The 19648-nt window shown below is 47.7% G+C and overlaps 1 protein-coding gene across 2 annotated transcripts; it reads left to right on the top strand.

The window, feature by feature from the left end:
• Positions 1-256: 256 nt before the first annotated feature.
• ANKRD42 (ankyrin repeat domain 42) lies at positions 257-18743 on the top strand. Of its 2 annotated transcripts, none has more exons than XM_082219375.1 (12): positions 257-403; positions 2154-2320; positions 3168-3275; positions 4946-5065; positions 6272-6407; positions 8084-8284; positions 9333-9458; positions 10148-10253; positions 11230-11399; positions 13343-13469; positions 15759-15906; positions 17493-18743. In XM_082219375.1, the coding sequence occupies exons 1-12, from the start codon at positions 379-381 to the stop codon at positions 17640-17642; spliced, it is 1584 nt and encodes a 527-aa protein (XP_082075501.1). In that variant the 5' UTR covers positions 257-378; the 3' UTR covers positions 17643-18743. The 2 variants fall into 2 exon arrangements, with proteins under 2 accessions (XP_082075501.1, XP_082075502.1); XM_082219376.1 differs by having other exon boundaries at positions 285-391.
• The last annotated feature ends 905 nt before the right edge of the window (positions 18744-19648 follow it).

The raw sequence follows: 19648 nt of genomic DNA on the forward strand, positions 1-19648 counted from the left end.
AGAGCTTGTACTAAGGACTGGTGGAAAAAGGTGAGCCACCTGTGATCATTTTGGCTTTTCCCTGTAGGGGTTGAGGCGAGGAAATCGACTTTCTGTCCCTTGACTAGAGAAAGCTATGCTTTTGCTTTGCCTGAGGCTTAGCTGGTGCCAACTGATTCCCTTTCTCGCTCCCCACATCTACACCCACCCACCCACCCACCCACACACACCCCACAGCTCCCCTGAGCCTAGGCTGCAGGCCAAGGGAGCATCGCAGGAAGTGTACACTGTCTCCATGGCAACGCTCCTGCAGCAGCAACCGCAAAGGAGCCAGAAAGAGGAGGAAGAAGGAGGCTGAGATAACTGAGGGCTGAGGGGCTCTGCCCTGAACAAAGCACCATGCCTGATGAGGGTACCCCAGCGGGTGAGACCTGCCTTGTCTTCCTATATTTTGGGGTGTGGGTATGGGTGGGCAGCAACCACAAAAGATCTCCTCCTCCTCCTCCTGTTTTCCTACTCTGTAGAGGGCTACCCCCTTTTTGTTCCTGAAAAAAATTCCACCTCCTCCTGTCAAGCTCCTCTGAGCATATTCAGAGTGTGTTTCCCCCTCTGTGGATCGATTGGTTCGCTATGTCTCTCCCCCCCCCCCGCCTTCAAAACAAACAAACCCTGCTATTAATTACTGCTTTGTTGGCTCCTTTACGGTAGGTTGTAGACAATGTTTGTCCTATTCAGAGGAGGCCCATTGAAGTTAGCCGTGTCCATTAATTTCAGTGCTGAGGAGGACAAACTCTGGATCCACTCCTTGCTTTTCTTATTCTCTTTGTTAAGTGACCCTAGAACCCCTTGATGCTGAAGGGCAGTGGAGAAATTCATGAACAAAATAAAAAAATAAGTATGTGAGTCAATAATAATGATTTTTTTTTTTTAATGGGCCATTGGACAAAGTGTGCCAATGGATCTACAGAACCTGCACTTTCCAGCAGGAAACGATGTGTGCATTGAGCATGTACAGAGTGTATCCCAGTGGGGCATACACTTTCCTTTAAATTCTCTAGCATTAGAAAGAAGAAAGAAATCCAGGAAACAACAAAAACACTGTTCTCGTCTTCACTGCAATTCCGCACCACTGATATGGACTCTCTGCTGGTGGAGTCTCCCTCCTTGTAGGTTTTTAAGCAGAGGTTGGATGGTCGTCTGCCATGGATGCTTTAGTTGAGATTCCTGCATTGCAGGTTGTTGGGCTAGATGACCCTCAGGGTTCCAACTCTATGATGCTATGATTTTATATCCTTAGTTGTAGGTCCGACTACTGCTGCTACTACTACTTAAAATAATAATAATAGATAATAATGATGATGATGATAATAATAATGATAATAATGATAATAATGATAATAATAATAATAATAATAATAATAATAATAATAATAATAATAAATTTATACCCAGCCCACCTGGCTGAGTTTTCCCAGCTCCCAATCGAGTGTTAAAAACAATACAGCATTAAATATTAAAAATTTCCCTAAACAGGGCTGCCTTCAGATGTCTTTTAAAAATAAGATAGCTGCTTATTTCCTTGACATCTGCTGGGAGGGCGCCACTACCGAGAAGGCCCTCTGTCTGGTTCCCTGTAACCTCACTTCTCGCAATGAGGGAATAGCCAGAAGGCCCTCGGCGCTGGACCTCAGTGTCCATATCAATATCAGTCACCACCACCACTTCCATGAATAGAGGAGGGAGAAAGGTTGTTTTCTGCCGCTCCAGAGAAGCGGACACGGAGCAATGGATCCAAACTACAAGAAAGAAGATTCCACCTAAACATGAGGAAGAACTTCCTGACAGTAAGAGCTGTTTGACAGTGGAATTTGCTGCCAAGGAGTGTGGTGGAGTCTCCTCCTTTGGAGGTCTTTAAGCAGAGGCTTGACAACCATATGTCAGGAGTGCTCTGATGGTGTTTCCTGCTTGGCAGGGGGTTGGACTCGATGGCCCTTGTGGTCTCTTCCAACTCTATGATTCTATGATTCTATGAATTCTGGTGATGGATTGAGTCAAAGGAAAGTTGGGCATTCGTCATGGCTTCACAACGGCCACCACTGAATTTTGCCCTATTCTACTGTCACCCCCCCCAACTGTGCTACTTAGTGAGTAGGGGGTCTGTTGCTCTCCTCCAGAAGCTCCGAAGAAGAAGCCCAAGTTCAAGAGCATCCATGATGCAGTCAGAGCTGGGAACGTAGAACAACTTCAGGAGATGGTGAAATGTGGAACGAGCATTAATGAAGTGGATCCGGTCTACAATTTTACACCCTTGCATTGGGCGGCCCATTCTGGGAGCCTGGAGGTAAGAGATTGTCCCAGGTTACTGTGAAGGGAAGAAGGGATATCATTATGCAGTCTCTATGGACCCTACTAAATGTCTGAGAAAACAACAAAGAGACCTATGGCTTTGCCAGGGTAAAGACTGAGGCTGCATACACATTATGCCTTTAAGGTAAAAGGTCAAGGACCCCTGGGCGGTTAAGTCCAGTCAAAGGCGACTATGGGGTTGCGGCGCTTATCTTGTTTTCAGGCTGAGGGAGCCGGCGTTTGTCCAGACAGCTTTCTGGGTCATGTGGCCAGCATGACCAAACCGCTTCTGGCGCAACAGGACACTGTGACGGAAACCAGAGCGCATAGAAACGCCATTTACCGCAGCAGTACCTATTTATCTTCTTGCACTGGCGTGCTTTCGAACTGCTTTCGAACAGTAAGAGCTGTTCGACAGTGGAATTTGCTGCCAAGGAGTGTGGTGGAGTCTCCTTCTTTCGAGGTCTTTAAGCAGAGGCTTGACAACCATATGTCAGGAGTGCTCTGATGGTGTTTCCTGCTTGGCAGGGGGTTGGACTCGATGGCCCTTGTGGTCTCTTCCAACTCTATGATTCTATGATTCTATTCTATGATTCTAGGTTGGCAGGAGCTGGGACAGAGCAATGGGCGCTCACTTCATCACGGGGATTTGAATGGCCAACCTTCTGATCGGCAAGCCCAAGAGGCTCAGTGGTTTAGACCACAGCACCACCCGCTTCCCTTTAAGGCACATTCAGAGCACATTATTTCCTCAAGGAATTCTGGGCACTGTAGTTTAGCCCTTTGCAGAGTTACAATGCCCAGCATCCCTTACAAGGGTTGCAAATCTGTTGTCCTTGCAGTGCTTCCAGTGGCTGCTCTGGAATGGAGCTGATAAGACGGCGGTGACAGGCCGAGGCTGGACAGCGGCTCACCTTGCTGCCATCAAAGGTCAGGATGCCTGTATGCAGGTAAGCGTCTTTGTTCACTCGTGGTCGAGGCTGGATTCAGACAACGGGGTTTATAAACCCCTTCTCGTTTTACATTTGCCACTGTTGTAAGCTCTGGGATTTTGGTCTTGGGTGGGTGGATAGAGAGAAACGCATCTCCCTTTCTCAAAATATAAGGCTGTGACGATGGATAGCAGAAGATTCAAGGCAGATTAAAGAGAGGATGGCTTCACACAATTCACACATGGATGTGGTGGTGGCCACTAGATTTGATGGCTTTGTAAGTGGATTCGATTGGGAGTGGGGAATCTCAGGCCCAAATGTGCCCCCCCCCAGTCTGTCTATCTGGCCCTTGGTACTCTCCCTAGCCAATGGTTACCAGACGTCCCCGTTTCCTGGGGACAGTCCCCGGATTTACAAATCTGTCCCTGGACAAAATATGTCCCTGGATTTATATTTTAAGTGTTGTAGATTTATTAGTAGGGAATGAATGGTGCATGATTGGTTCAGCAGCACAAGACACATCATATGGGGACTTCTGGCGAGGCAAAATGGTGGGCGCCACGGCAGCGAGCAGCTCCTGAAACCAGCCAGACAGAGCCAACTGCGCTACATGGCTGGCTCCAGGCTGCTGAGACTGCTGCTGCCACCGCCACTGCCAAGGGGGAACTGGGGACGCCCGCCGTGTCAACTGGGGGAACCGCTGCCCCCCCCATGACCCAAATCGAGCCAGGAGCGGGAGCACCCAGCCACCCACCCAGCTGTGCTCCGGAGCTGACACAGGGGGAAGGAGGAGAGGAGGAGAAGGAAGAGAGAGAAAGAGGAAGGAGAAAAATGAGGGGAGCCCCGACCTTGCCGTGCAACTGAGGACAAGAGGTAGGGAAGCACCGGGAGGGCAAGGACACGTGGCTGAACCCAGGCCTGACCTGAGCCTACTCCACAGCGGCTAGTGCTCCAAGAGAGCAGGTCAGGGCCCAGAGGAAGGCTGTGCGACAGAACAGAATTTGGGAAATTAATTATCAAAAAAAGAAAAGAAAATATATATATATACAGCTACCTATCTTGCTATCTTACGTTGTAAAATGGACAAAGTATAAGAAAATAAGAAGCACTATGCTGGATCAGGCAGGGACGCAGGTGGCGCTGTGGGTTAAACTACACAGCCTAGGACTCTAGGTTCTAGGTCAGCAGTTCGAATCCCCGTAACAGGGTGAGCTCCCGTTGCTCAGTCCCTGCTCCTGCCAACCTAGCAGTTCGAAAGCACGTCAAAGTGCAAGTAGATAAATAGGTACCGCTCCGGCGGGAAGGTAAATGGCGTTTCCATGCGCTGCTCTGGTTCGCCAGAAGCGGCTTAGTCATGCTGGCCACATGACCCGGAAGCTGTACGCCGGCTCCCTCAGCCAGTAAAGCGAGATGAGAGCCGCAACCCCAGAGTCGGCCACGCCTGGACCTAATGGTCAGGGGTCCCTTTACCTTTACTTTATGCTGGATCAGGCCAATGGCCCATCTAGTCCAGCAACTCGTTCTCAGAGTGGCCAATAGGATGCTTATGGGAAGCCCACAAGAGGGGTATTCTTTGGTTACTACTGTATAACATCAAAGTGTCTCTACTAAATGCTATAATTTAGGTTAAGGAATTTGTGTTTCAGGATCAAATTTGAGACTAGGAACTTTGCTTTGTGTATTCACAGTCCCTTCTTCTTCATGGAGTAGATCTTGGAACTCAAGATGACCGAGGCTGCACTCCCGCCCATCTGGCAGCGACCCACGGGCAGTCATACACTTTGCAAACGATTCTGCGGAGCGGAGTAGTAAGAAAAACGCTCATCTTGCCCTTCCCGCGCTCCTCTCCTGAGGATTGGCGTGCTTCTATTTCCATTGACTCATTTATGCCTTTCTAGCATGCTCTTCCTCTAAATGGATCTCAAAGCACCCGAAAAGGTCAATCCTTTCCCCCAAGTTATCTTCAAAACAACCCTGTGAGGTAGATTAGGCTGAGAGATCATGTCTGGCCAAAGGCCACTCGTTGGTCTTCATGGCAGAGGGCCAAAGTCAACATGATGCTAAACATGCCACGTCAAATGCCATGGTTGTTTTAAACATTTTAATAGCCACCAAACGGGAGACCTGATTGTCGGTCAAGGAGAGGAAAGAGTTAAGTGTTCTGCCTGCTACTGTGGCCCCAATGAAAATAATCTCGTTTTGGGGCTAAAAGGTGCTACTGGAAATTTTTGCTGGGACCTTGGAAGGTGGAGGTGAAGAGGAGGAAAGGGTTAAGCCTGCTTTACCTAACTTGCAGTCCTGGTGAAAATCCTGCCCCTCCTTTGTGATTAAAAATAACATACCCTCCAACATCTAAACGGCCAAATTCAGGACACAGTCTTCCAAGAAGCCATCTTCCCATTTTTTTCTTGCAAGAGAACGGCGGCCATTTTGGATGCCGTGATCTCACACGATTTCACGCTGTGGTTTCCCCTTGGAAAAAAGTGCTTTTTCAAACACAGCGTCCAAAAATTTGCATTTTGGGGTGCCACTTAAGATTGCTGCCTTGTAGAAAGCGCTTTTTTGGGTGTGTGTGTGGGGGGCATTGCAGCATGAAATTGGGACGTCTTGCTTTGGGACTTTCTGAAGGCATTTGGTTGGCCAATATGGGAAGAGGGCTAGTGGCCTGCATAGTAATTTTAGGCACATCTAGCAAGCCTTTTTTTAGGGGGCTTTTTGTCCGATCTAGCAGGACTCTTTTATGGTCTCATGCTCTGACCTCATGGGGGAATGGGCTGTAACAAGCTCCACTCTGCTACAATATTATGGGAAACTCAATGGTTTGGGGTCTGCAGTGGCCTGACCCCCATTTTGGGGGCAGGCCTTCCTCCGGAGGCTTAGATGTCAGGCTGAAATTTCCCATTTCTGGGAATGGTGGCATCTTCCATGCCCAGTTCTTTGAGGTCTACCAACATCCACTTCCCCAACTTAAAATCTGGAGATTTAAAGAATCTGCTTTTCCTCTTCGAAACCAGGACGTCAACATTTCTGACAAGTACGATTGGAAGCCAATTCACAAGGCTGCTTTCCACGGCCGGCTGGGCTGCATCCAGCTTCTTCTTAGATGGGGAGCTACTTTAGATGATGTGGACAACAATGGAAATCTTCCAGGTACAGAAAGGGGGGGGGGGAGATGATCATTGTAATGGACTGGGGAATAATGATAAGAGGGGAATCTCTTTGTTACAGAGAGACAGATAGCGAGAATAACCTGGGTCAGTGATGGTGGAAAGTGCAATGTTTCTATGTGTACTTTTTACAAAATTTGTGTCATATCCAATGCTGCCCCTCCACTTGTGCAGCAGAATTCCACTTGGGTAATAATCTTTCTCCTTCTCTTCTCAACAACCCACAACAATTCATTTTCTTGTTGTTTGCATCCATTGGTCTCAAGAGACAATGGAGTGCCTGTTATGTACTGAAGTTCTCACCCTGGGCCAGCAAGGGGATACTGTAGATAGTTATGCAGATAAGGGATCGAAAGTGACGTTCAGTGATTGGATAGTTTTAGAAAATTGTTACAGTTACATTGTACTGGAGCTCTATATAAGCAGGCTGACTGAGCCCTTCAGTTCAGTTCTGTTCTGGCCTGTGAATAAACAAGAGCTGTTTGAAGAATCTCTGTGTCGTCTGCTATGTTCACCCACAACTTAACAGTGCCCTTCTGGGGGTGAAGTCAAACTGCTGCATTAGCAGTACTGAAGTGATCTCCCCGGGGCAACAAGCCTGGCCAGTGTGTAGGGAGGTCCTGAGCTGCCCAGACGCCAAGACTCCCATTTCGGCCTTGTTGACGTGGTCCAACGGAAGGCAGATCCAGACATTTGGCATCAGCTGGGATGCAGGAGTTGCTGGAAGGAGGCGTACAAGGCACTAACCAACCGTCTTAGGGACTTGGCTCCAGATTTGTGTAGGGTTTGATCCTTAGCCTTTTCTTTTGCTGAAGATACCCCACAAGGCAGCAGAGGTTTAGGATCAGAGTTTTCCCTCTCTTATATAGGCTCCCTTCCCAGGTTGATGAGCCTCACCTGCCCCTCATTTCTGCTTGTGCAGAAACTGGCTTCATAACTGTTGAATCTACTATTGGTCTTGTAAACTCCAGAGTCTATCTTTGCATGCATGGGAAGCTCCTAACTCCCCGAGTGTTTGAGACCCATCGGCTACCCTCACCTGGTTTAGCCGGCCAGTCAGAGCTGTTTCCTGGGGTGTGGTTATTGTCGCATGCTGATAGCATCTAGGAGCCGCAGGTGAGAGCTGAGTGCATGGTGGGGGACCAAAGGTGGACAAACTACCCCAGAAGGAGCATGACGTGTCCCCCACCACATCCCACATCCTTCCCCTAACATCCCATACACCCCATTCAATTTATAGGTGGATGTTATTGCTGCCACTGGGAAAAAAATCCCATAAATTGTATCCAGGTGCTGGAGAATATGTTTTCTGTTTGAATATTGTTAGTTTGCTGGTCTGTGGGACAAACTACACATAAGGTTAAATGCATTTTTGCATCTAATCTGCAGAACTCTGCACCACTGTGTTCCTCACTCTACTTTCCACCGAGTAACAGTGCTAATTGTAGTTTTAACTGTCACAGAGGTGTTGTGTGTGTGTGTGTGTGTGTGTTGAAAGAGAACGTTTAACGCTGCTATTTAGTTGACTGCATTTTTTTAAAAAATCTGCGGGTTTTTAACTTGTAAAGCACCTTGAGAAGCCTCGCTGCTTAGAAAAGCAGTACAAAAGAAGCCTTTTTATGTAAACTATATTAACAGTCAAAACAATCTTCCTAATAGTTCACCTGGCGGCAATGGAGGGTCACTTGCATTGCTTCAAGTTCCTGGTGAGCAAGATGCCCACACTCCTCCATGCCTTGAAAGCCAGAAATGACCACGGGGACACCCCAGGAGACCTGGCAGAGAGGTTCTACAAGGACAGTGTGGTCAACTACATTGACGATCTGGAGAAACAGAAAGGCGAATTGCAAAAGGGGGACTGTGAGTACCTGGTTGCGAGGGATGGGCCATAGCTCAGCGGTGGAGCATTTGCCTTGCATGCACAAGGTTGCAGGTTCAATCCCTGACAGCCAACACACACACACTTTATATAATCATTATATGTAAGGTCATAATAGCAACAGTAAAAACCTGTCACTGAAATTACTAATCACAGAAGGCCTCCCTAGAAGGAAGGTCTTTACACCATGATGGAAGATCATCAAGGAAGGGGCAAGGGCCAGAATTTCAGAATCTGGTAATGAACACTGAAAAGTCTCTCTTTCTGGTCCCAGTCAACCATGAGGTTTTTTGAATTACAGTGGTACCTCGGGTTAAGAACTTAATTTGTTCTGGAGGTCTGTTCTTAACCTGAAACTGTTCTTAACCTGAAGCACCACTTTAGCTAATGGAGCCTCCCACTGCCGCCGCTGCGTGATTTCTGTTCTCATCCTGAAGCAAAGTTCTTAACCCGAGGTACTATTTCTGGGTTAGCAGAGTCTATAACCTGAAGTGTATGTAAGCCGAGGTACCACTGTATTATTTTTAGGCCTATTTTATTAATACAGTTGTACTTTGGATCCCAAACGCCTTGCAACTCGAATGTTTTGACTCCCAAATGCCACAAACCCAGAAGTCGGTGTTCTGGTTTGCAAACGTTCTTTGGAACCCAAACATCTGGCACGGCTTCCGCGGCTTCTGATTGTGTGCAGGAAGCTTCCGCAGCCAATCAGAAGCCATGCCTTGGTTGTTGAACGTTTTTGGAAGTCGAACAGACTTCCAGAAGGGATTCCGTTCAGCAACCAAGGTACAACTGTATTTATCAATACAACACCGAATACAAAGTCTCTCTTTTCACCCTCCCAGTGAAAACTGATCAACTTGCTTAAGTTGCACAGATCAGAGAATCCAGCCTTTCATGGACTGCCCGGGCTCCATCACTCTCGGTTGAAATGTTTGGCTTTCTAGAACTCCTTTTTCCAACCTAGTGGAGCTCTTAAACTGCTATTTGGAGGGCTACTACAGCTCCTTCTGTTGTCTCTCTGCATAGATTTAGCATTTCCAGGCCATGATGCTGCTTTCAGAGGGGACGTGGACACATTAAGAACCTTGCTGGAAAACCGTATCATCACTGTTAATGAGAGGGACGATCAGGGATCCACACTCTTGCACAAAGGTTAGTGGATTTCATATTGCTGTTCTCTTCCTACCGAAATCATTCACTCCTGTTTTCATAGCGGATGCATTTCTGCCCTTCTTGCATTTAATTTCCCGCTGTTCCCACTCGCTCGCATCCTTCCATGTGTATTAAATTCTTGCCAGTATAGGAGAATGCTTCAGGCATCTGGTGACAGGGGCTTGTGGTCTACAAAAAGCTTAAAGGTAAAGGGGACCCCTGACCATTAGGTCCAGTCATGGTTGACTCTGGGGTTGCGGCGCTCATCTCGCTTTATTGGCCGAGGGAGCCAGTGTACAGCTTCCGGGTCATGTGGCCAGCATGACTAAGCCGCTTCTGGCGAACCAGAGCAGCGCACGGAAACGCCGTTTACCTTCCCGCCGGAGCGGTACCTATTTATCTACTTGCACTTTGATGTGCTTTCGAACTGCTAGGTTGGCAGGAGCAGGGACTGAGCAACGGGAGCTCACCCCGTCGTGGGGATTTGAACCGCCGACCTTCTGATCGGCAAGCCCTAGGCTCTGTGGTTTAGCCCACAGCGCCACCCGCTTCCCTAAAAAGCTTACGATGTAGTAAATTCAAAGTGCCACAACATTCTTTGTCGCTTTGCTGCCACGCAGATGAACACGGCTGCACCCAGTGGAAATGGCCGCCTTTAACGTTTTATTTCCTTCTCTTTCACCCTGTAGCTGCTGGACAAGGCCATTTGCATGTCCTGGAGTGGCTGATCAACAGGGAAGCAGACTGCAACATTCCCAATGACGCTGGAGAGACACCAAAAGACGTTGCCAAGAGGTGTCCGTTTATAACACTTGGCTGGGGATTCTCTTGGGGTTTGTCCTGGCTAATCTGGACTAAATCTCACTGGGCTTCAGTTTGGGCCAAATCGCCAGGGTTGATTTAACTCTGCCACATTGAAGATCCAGTTTGCAAAGATCTGCTGGGAGACATGTTCTGGGGGAGCGTGTACACCTTTGGTCCTCACCCTCCACTCAGCTCTCACTTGTGGCTCCTAGAAGCTGTCAACATGCGACATGCCTGGCATCTTGAGCTAAGGCTGGGAAAGTTATGTGAGTCACTGCCAGCCAGTATAGGCTGTGCTGTGCAGCCAGAAGAACAAAGGGTCTAAACCCTTTAAAGGTAAAGGTAAAGGGACCCCTGACCATTAGGTACAGTCGTGACCGACTCTGGGGTTGCGGTGCTCATCTTGCTTTATTGGCCGAGGGAGCCAGCGTACAGCTTCTGGATCATGTGGCCAGCATGACTAAGCTGCTTCTGGTGAACCAGAGCAGCACACGGAAACGCTGTTTACCTTCCCGCCGGAGTGGTACCTATTTATCTACTTGCACTTTGACGTGCTTTCAAACTGCTAGGTTGGCAGGAGCAGGGACCGAGCAATGGGAGCTCACCCCGTCGTAGGGATTTGAACCGCCAACCTTCTGATCGGCAAGCCCTAGGTTCTGTGGTTTAACCCTTTATGATCCTCCAATTCTTCAATCAATTAACTGTGCTATGCTGGTGGGAGGATGTTCTCCAAGTGGTGAACTCTCCTTTGTTGGAGTTTTTTGAACAGAGTTTGGGTGGCCACCTGTGATTCCTGCATTGCAGGGAGCTGGACCACATGACCCCTGGGGTCATCACTGCAGTTCTGTGATTCTAAGTGGGAGCTGCCACTAAACTGGAGGCAGCACAAATTGCCATCGGTGGCGGAAACCCCGGTTGCCGTCTCACTTTCCCCAATGACCTCCTAACGGGAATCTGATCCGCGTAGGTTTGCCCAGCTGGCCACTGTGGAGTACCTAAGGCAAAAGATGGGGAACGACTCTGATGAGGAGATTGATGTCGACGACCCACGGTTCTTTGAAAGTCATGGCGTGGAAGGGAGCACCGACAGCAAGAGTGACGTGTATAGCAAGAAACAGGACCGAGCAGATAGTCGTGGTGAGTTGTGGGCCTTCCTCTCTCCATTTAGGGGGAAGAAAGGGCTAAGGACAGAAGGGTAGGAAGTCCAGCAGGTGGACACCTGCCCGGCATCAGCTGGCAGGTGGGCAGCCATGTTTGATGGGCCTGTAGCCAGGATTGTGGGCCTTCTCCTCTCCAGCCTCTGCTTCTGGGCTGCTCTCTGCCACAGCCTCTTCCTGCTCACTAAACACTGTTGCCCCTTTAGCTTCCGACACCTTCTCCTCCCAGTCTGCTCCCTCTGATCACTCATCGTCATCCCACCTCCCCTGGCTCTGAGCCTTCTTCCCCTGGGGGTTCCCCAGCTGGTGCCTGCCACCACTCCTCTGCATCCAGCCAGTTCATGACAGCTGCACGCAGATGGAAGTTCTGGAGCCCCCCGCCCAAACAGGAAGAGCCTTGCTGGATCCAAATAGCCACTACAGCCAACGGCCACTGATAGACCCCTTCTCCCTGCATTGCCTAATAACCCTTCTCTTTCAGAGGTGGTTTTCCTAGTGGATAGGCGTCGGGGACGATGTCTCCTGGTTTGGGCCAGATACCTAGAGAGAACTCGCTAGAACTTGGGGCCACCCAATGAAGCTCAGTGTTGGAAGGTTCAGGACAGACAAAATAATTTCTTCACACAGCCCATTGTTAAGCCGTGGGATTTGCTCCCACCAGAAGCAGTGATGGCTGGCAACTTGGATGGCTTTAAAAAGAGGATGAAGGCTAGCAATGGATGCTAGCTAGACACAGTGGCTAAGTCCTCCCTCTGCTGTTTTTTAAAAAATTCATTTTTATCGGTTTTTTACATATCATTTCCAACAATCATTTAACATAACTTATCTTATACAGTATTTTAGACTTCCGTCAACAACCTCTGACGATTTTCCGTTCTTTATCACTTATTCTGCATTTCTTAATTTCCCTATCCCTCCCCCCACATTCAGATTCATTTGTTTGTATCTGTTTGTCATTTGGATCGTCACAAAGCAATATTATAATGAAGAATACTACACATCCAAATAATAACAGTGATGCAACTTAGTAAAAATTAATGACCCTAATAAAACTATATACAAGATAAACAAATGTACAAATCTGAATTTTCCTGGTAAATCCTAATATAATCTCAAATTACTCCAAGTTATGTGTGAACCTTGGGGTAATAGGGGTGCACCTCTCGGCTCCATCTCATTGGTAGCTCCCCCTCGGGCAGAAACCCACACACATGTGCTCACAATTTCCTGCTAGTGCAAATGCAGAAAATATTCAAATGTTCTACTGTTATAACTGCTATGATTACTGCTGCATAATATTTTTTGTTGCCAAGAGAGTGTGCTTAATTTACTCTTAATTACCATTAACTAGCAATTCTCTTCATAGTCTTTCTTGCAATATTTCCAATAGTCCTCCTTACAGAACTTCTTGCAGTCCTACTAGCGTAATCTGTTCATTACAATTGCTTTTCAAATAGTTCATGTATTTGCTCCAGTCTTCTAAGAATCTCTGGTCCCGCAGGTTTCGAATCCTTCCTGTTAATTTATCTAATTCTGCATAGTCCATTAAATTCATTCACCGTTCTTCTTTTGTCAGTAATTCTTCTTGCTTCCGTTTTTGTGCCAATAATATTCTTGATGCCGCCATTGCATATAAAAACAACTTGCAATCCTGTCTATTAATATCATCTCCTACAATGCCAAGTAAAAATGCTTCTGGTTTCTTAACAAATGTGTATTTCAACATCTTATTAGTTCTCCCTCTGATGTTGGAGGCAGAAGGCCTCCGAATATCAGCTGTGGAGAAGGGTGAAGGGAGAGTGCTGTTGCACCCAGGTGTTGCTTGAAGTTTCCCCTCAGACATGCTGTGAGAACAGAGTGCTAGGCAAAATAGGGTTTCGCCTGGTCCAGCAGGCTCCACTGATGTTCTGTGGTCTCTTGCAGAAAGAGCCTATCAGAAAATGGAAGAGCTGAAGAATCTCCTGGAAATCGCCACCAGCGACTACAAGCAGCTGGGAGGGATCACCCCTGAGGAGAGGCAGATCAAGATTAAAGAGAGGCAGCTTCTCAGGTAAGAGCTTTGCAGCACGGCCTCTGGTTTTCATGAAACTCTCGGGGTGCCGAGGGAAGGTGGTGCTGTATCAATTCCCCCTGCCCCATAAAATTTTATGCACTTCTTGATTGTTTTAAAAAAGAAGACACCCGAACACCATTTACAAAAATATAAGACAATAAAATCAAGGGGAGAAAATTGCAGCTGTACAGTGGTACCTCTGGTTAAGAACTTAATTCGTTCTGGAGGTTCGTCCTTAACCTGAAACTGTTCTTAACCTGAAGCACCGCTTTAGCTAATGCAGCCTCCCACTGCTGCCGCGCCGCTGCTGGCCAATTCCTGTTCTCACCCTGAAGCAACGTTCTTAACCCAAGGTACTATTTCTGTGTTAGCGGAGTCTGTAACCTGAAGTGTCTGTAACCTGAAGCGTCTGTAACCCAAGGTACCACTGTATTTTAAAGCATGCAAAAGTCAAAATACTAAAGCTGGTTAAAATCAACTCAACTTTCTAAGAATCTGGGTTGTCTAAACAAGAATGTTTTTAGCAGGCACCAAAATAGTACAGCGAAGGCGCCTGCTTGATCTCAATAGCAGGGAGTTCCAAAGTTAAGGCGCTGCTGCACAAAACGATGAAGGTCTTGCAAAAGCAGAGAGGGTATTAAGAGCTAAAGTTGGCACATGTATCAATGGCTCGTGTGGCTTCACCACCATCTATTTATATGCCACTTTCCCACAAAATAGTGCCCAAAGTGCCCCTCAACATTCATAAGGATATATAAAATATATAACTCAAAAACAAATGAGAAACAATAACCAGTATGTTGGCATCTCTGGGCATAAATGTGTGTGTTGGAGGAACGGGACTTTGGAGAGATGGCAGTGCCAAGAGGCTCCGTTTAGCAGATTGCAGGTATTTGTCTGCCTTGTCCCTTGCAGAGAGAAATTTTAAGATCTTGCTTAAAACTTTGTTGCTTTGCTGCCCTCTGCCGGCTATTGTGCATGGGAGACCAGCCACACACAACACTTGCTTGATAAGCTGCCAAGGCTTTGTTGGACGACCAAAAGTGGGTTTAATTTGGTTCGTGTGGCCAAAGGTCTTTGCCACATAGATTGCTGTGTGTCTTCTGCAGTCAGGACAGTGGCTTATAGGTGTCATTTGGTTTTTTTTTGATACCATACCAGGGGTCACCAATTTTTTTAGTTCCCAGGGCATGTTTGGATTCACGAGTGTGTGCGTAGGTGCCACCTACTCTGGTCCTTTTTCGCTGGCCTGCTTTGGATCAGAATCCTACCCCAAGCATCAGAAAGAGTGCGTATGTATGCATGCATTGTGCACCAGTGGTGGCTGGTGCCCATTGGAAGTGGCAAGGCGGAAGGCAGGGAACCCAAACTGCAGATGGAGTCAGTGCCAATGACAGGTTGAGCCAACCATTTCTGGTTTTGTCCCCTTCCTTTTCTTCCTCGCTTTGTTCTACATGGATAGGCAGTGCTACCTAACGGACTGGTTGTAAGCCACACAGAGGCAGATGGGGGCAGACTGGTGGGGCAGTGCCGTTTGCCCTAATAGGTCAACCTCCAACGATGTGCACAAATACACTTCAATCCTCCAATGGAGCTGGGTAAAAGTAGGACCCAGTGGGATCAATCTGAGCCTTGAAAAGGCCATAGAGCTGAAAGAGGAAGTGGGAAAGAGCGCCACTCTTCTGACTTCCTCCTCCAGCTCTATGTACTTTTCAAGAAAGAGAAAAGACAACCACCTGCATCAACTCATGATCAAGCAGAAAATGAGAGAGAGAGGTGGAGCTAAGAGACTTCAGAGCACCAGGGAAGACTTCAAGGGCACCATTGTGCCCATGAGCACAACCTTGGCAGCCCCTGTGCTCCTCAGTGGGTGGGGTGGAAGCAGTATTCATTAGGGTTTCTTAAAATTACATTTATATACCACCTTTTTCTGGTGTACATGGTTTTTCTCTTCCTCCCCATTGCACCTTCACAAGCGTGTGACGTAGGTTAGGCTAAGAGATGGTGATCGGTTCAAGGTCACCCAGTGAGCTTCCTGGCTGAGTGGGGATTCAAACCCTGCTCTCCAGTCTTCTCAGCGCCGTCTTGGTTTTCTGCAGGTAAAAGTGGAAGACGGTGGAACTGACTCCCTCGGAAGTTGGTGGGTTTCTCCTTCCTTGGAGGTTTTAAGGCAGAGTTTGAGTAGCCACCTGCCATGGATTCTTTAGATGAGATTCCTGCATTGCCAGGGGTTGGATTATGATGACCCCTGGCGCCCCTTCCAACGCTACAATCCTATGATTCCAGGACCATTGGTGATCTGCAGGAGCAGCTGGAGTACGAGCGGCTACGACGGGAGAAGCTGGAGGCAGAGCTGGATCAGTGCCGGGAAGAGATCGGGAAACTCACAGAGCAGCAGGAGAAATCCCAGATCCCCACACCCGCTATCACAGCAGTGAGTCTCCTTGTGTTGCTCACAATTTCTTCGGATAATGCAAAGCAAGGCCAGCAGAAGCAGACGATGTGTCCCCAAACAGTGGACTTTTGACAGCTAACACCTGTCCTGGACCGAATGTCCGACGTGGTTTCTGCATGAGTGCAGGAAGCTCCTGCAGCCAATCGGAAGCCGCGCCTTGGTTATCCAATGTTTTTGGAAGTTGAACGGACTTCCGGAACGGATTACGTTTGAGAACCAAGGCACAACTCTACAGTGGTACCTCCATTTTTGAATACAATCCGTTCTGGAAAACCGGTCGACTTATGAAATGTTTGGAAACCGAAAACTCAATATGGAAAACTCAAACAAGAGGCCGTCTAGGAAGTTAGACTTCCGAGGCATGTTCAAAAACCGAAGCATTTACTTCCGGGTTTTCAGCGTTCGAAAAGCAATGAGATGGAGATGTCCGAAAACTGAGGTACCACTGTATTTATCCTGGGTGAAAGAAGGGTGAGGAACCTGTGGGTCACATTAATATGTGGTTGGTATTCACACCTTATAATAATAATAATTTAATAATAATAATAATTATTTATACCCTGCCCATCTGGCTGAGTTTCCCCAGCCACTCTGGGCGGCTCCTAATCAAGTGTTAAAAACAGTACAGCGTTAAATATTAAAAACTTCCCTAAAGAGGGCTGCCTTCAGATGTCTTTTAAAGATAGGATAGCTGCTTATTTCCTTCACATCTGAAGGAAGGGTGTTCCACAGGGTGGGCGCCACTACCAAGAAGGCCCTCTGCCTGGTTCCCTGTAACCTCACTTCTCGCAATGAGAGAACTGCCAGAAGGCCCTCAGCGCTGGATCTCAGTGGATCTTATCAACCACAGCCAGGGATGGTAGGAGTTGTGACTCTCTGGGTGTAGCCGGACTACAGATTCCCCATCCCTGCCTAGGACTTTCACAGTAGCTGCTGGCATACGGCAGTGGTGCTATCTTTCTGTGTGCAGGGAGCCTTTAATCTGTTCCACCATGCCCAGCCCCTTGCAGATTACTTCCCAATCCCCAGCCTGAAGCTGCAAAGGTCAAGAAGTGCTTCCACAAACAAACACACCAAACCGGCACACCAAAGAAATATTAGAAAAGCAAGTGGCTATTGCTCCTCTGGAAACTACATACATAAAGGAGGCTTCAATTGCACTATTGTTTACATCCCTAGTTCAATACCCAACCTTGGCCCATGAAAATAAGCCATAGTTAATAAACCATAGAATGGCTTGAATTTTTTGGTTCTGGAGCTTTTGGGTGGTGCCTGGTCCTTAACCATAGTTAAGGAGGAAGTCCAAGTTACCAGGTAACGCTAAGCTATAGTTAATGTTAACAAAGGCTTATATGCCAACCTTGGCCAATGAACGACCTTTACCCATAAACTGAGCTGCTGGGCCAGGCTCACCCGTGGTGCAAAGCCATGCTTTAGTAAACCATGGTTTAGTATTATGTGCAAGGAAGGCAAACTGGTGTGCTTTCCTGATGTTTAAGACCTTCCGTTCTCCCCTCTTCAGTTAGCATGGCAGTGGGTTAACACTTTCAACGTTGCTTCTGCAGGCGGATGGTGATCTGAGCAAAGCGCCCTCCGACTGTGATAAAGCAGCCTCCGACAGCAGTAGAGCAGCCCCTGAAGTCGCAAAGGAGAAAAAGAAATTGAAGAAAAAGCCCTTCTGCAGCTCCAGCGGAGTGTTTGTGAGACTGTACTAACAGGAGAGCCAAGGGTCTTCCAGGCCTCTTGCTGGAAAGAGAGGGGAAAGAGTTTGGCTGCAAAATGCAGGTGCTGCCAGAATGAAAGCGCCCCGGTTAACAGTGCTCCGTCTAGGCTCTCAGCTACCCAAAGCAAATGCACTTCCTTCCCTGAACTGAAAATATCTTCTCCATCAATTCATCTGGTACAAATGTCAGTTTTCATATGAGCTTAGAGCAGGGATGAAGACCTCCCATGCCCCTCCACAAGTTTTGGACTCCAACTCCCCATCTGCCCTCCCCAAACAACATCCCAGTCAGGGTGATGGGAGTTGTAGTCCAACAATATCTGGAGGGGCACAGGTCTCCCCAGCCACTACCCTAGAGGCACGTGGTAGCAGGCAGGTTGCCATTACAGGAGAAGACTCCACTGAGATGTATTGCTAATTAAGAGACATTAGCACTTCATTAAACTCTCTCTCTTTTTGTTGTTATTGTTTAGTCGTTTAGTCGTGTCCGACTCTTCGTGACCCCATGGACCAGAGCACGTCAGGCACTCCTGTCTTCCACTGCCTCCCGCAGTTTGGTCAAACTCATGCTGGTAGCTTCGAGAACACTATCCAACCATCTCGTCCTCTGTCGTCCCCTTCTCCTTGTGCCCTCCATCTTTCCCAACATCAGGATCTTTTCCAGGGAGTCTTCTCTTCTCATGAGGTGGCCAAAGTATTGGAGCCTCAGCTTCACGATCTGTCCTTCCAGTGAGCACTAAGGGTTGATTTCCTTAAGAATGGATAGGTGTGATCTTCTTGCAGTCCATGGGACTCTCAAAAGTCTCCTCCAGCACCATAATTCAAAAGCATCAATACTTCTCTCTCTCTTTATATGTATGTATATAAAAAATCTAATATCCACCTTATTTCTCAGCCAAGATTCCTAAAGTGGCTCTTAACCACAGAAAGCGGTTCAGTGTTATGCACAGTAATAACATGCACAATAAAGCCAGCTAAACAGACTGAGGTCGTTAAAAAAAGTACCCATCACATCCTGCAACTGCTAGAATTCCAGAAAACTGTTATCAATGCTAGCCTATTGCTGAATAAAGCAGTCATCGCCAGTGGCAAATGTTTGAATTGCAGTTCAACAAGATAGCCTGCAAAGACTCTATGCCCCCACAAGGGAGCCGCCAAAATGTAGGCACCTCTTTTGAACCATTGTATCAGGGATGGGGAACCTGGATGTTGATGGACGCCAAGTGTGGTCTAGTGGTTAAGAGCGGTGGACTCGTAATCTGGTGAACCGGGTTCGCGTCTCCACTCCTGCACATGCAGCTGCTAGTCACACTTCTCTGAAGTCTCTCAGCCCCACTCACCTCACAGAGTGTTTGTTGTGGGGGAGGAAGGGAAAGGAGAATATTAGCTGCTTTGAGACTCCTTCGGGTCGTGATAAAGCGGGATATCAAATCCAAACTCTTATTCTTCATTCTTGCAGAACATTGGCCATGCTGGCTGGTGCTGATGGGAGTTGGAGTCCAGCAACAGCCAATGAATGTGACAAGGGTGCTAAGCATCAGGCTCCCTTCCACACCTTGCACACACTCAAGCCCATGCTTGCACTATGGGCACACACTTACACCACGCCTTACATTGGGATGGGGAAGCTGTGGCCCTCCAGATGTTCTTGGACTCCAGTTCCCATCAGCCCCAGACAGCATGGTCAACTCACTTCTGAGTGTGCATTGGTGTAGCCTAGGATGATAATTCAACCCCAGTATTAGGAAAGAATAGGTTTCCTCCCCCCGAAACACAAGAGCTGGAGTTAGAAGCTCCCATATGCCCCTCCAAAGCTGCTATTTGCATTCCACCAACCTTTGACTTACAGCTATGGATGCACCAGCCCACACCAGCAGATTACAAAATAACTGCAAGATGCAAGCATTCAATGCTGGCAGAATTCTAGCCAGGAAGTGATCCCAGCTGTGGCCTCTTGAGAGCACCAGAAACCCAAACTCAATAAATTTGAGGTGTTTA

The sequence above is a fragment of the Podarcis vaucheri genome (genome assembly GCF_965113315.1).
Source record: "Podarcis vaucheri genome assembly, chromosome: 4".
NCBI lineage: Eukaryota > Metazoa > Chordata > Lepidosauria > Squamata > Lacertidae > Podarcis > Podarcis vaucheri.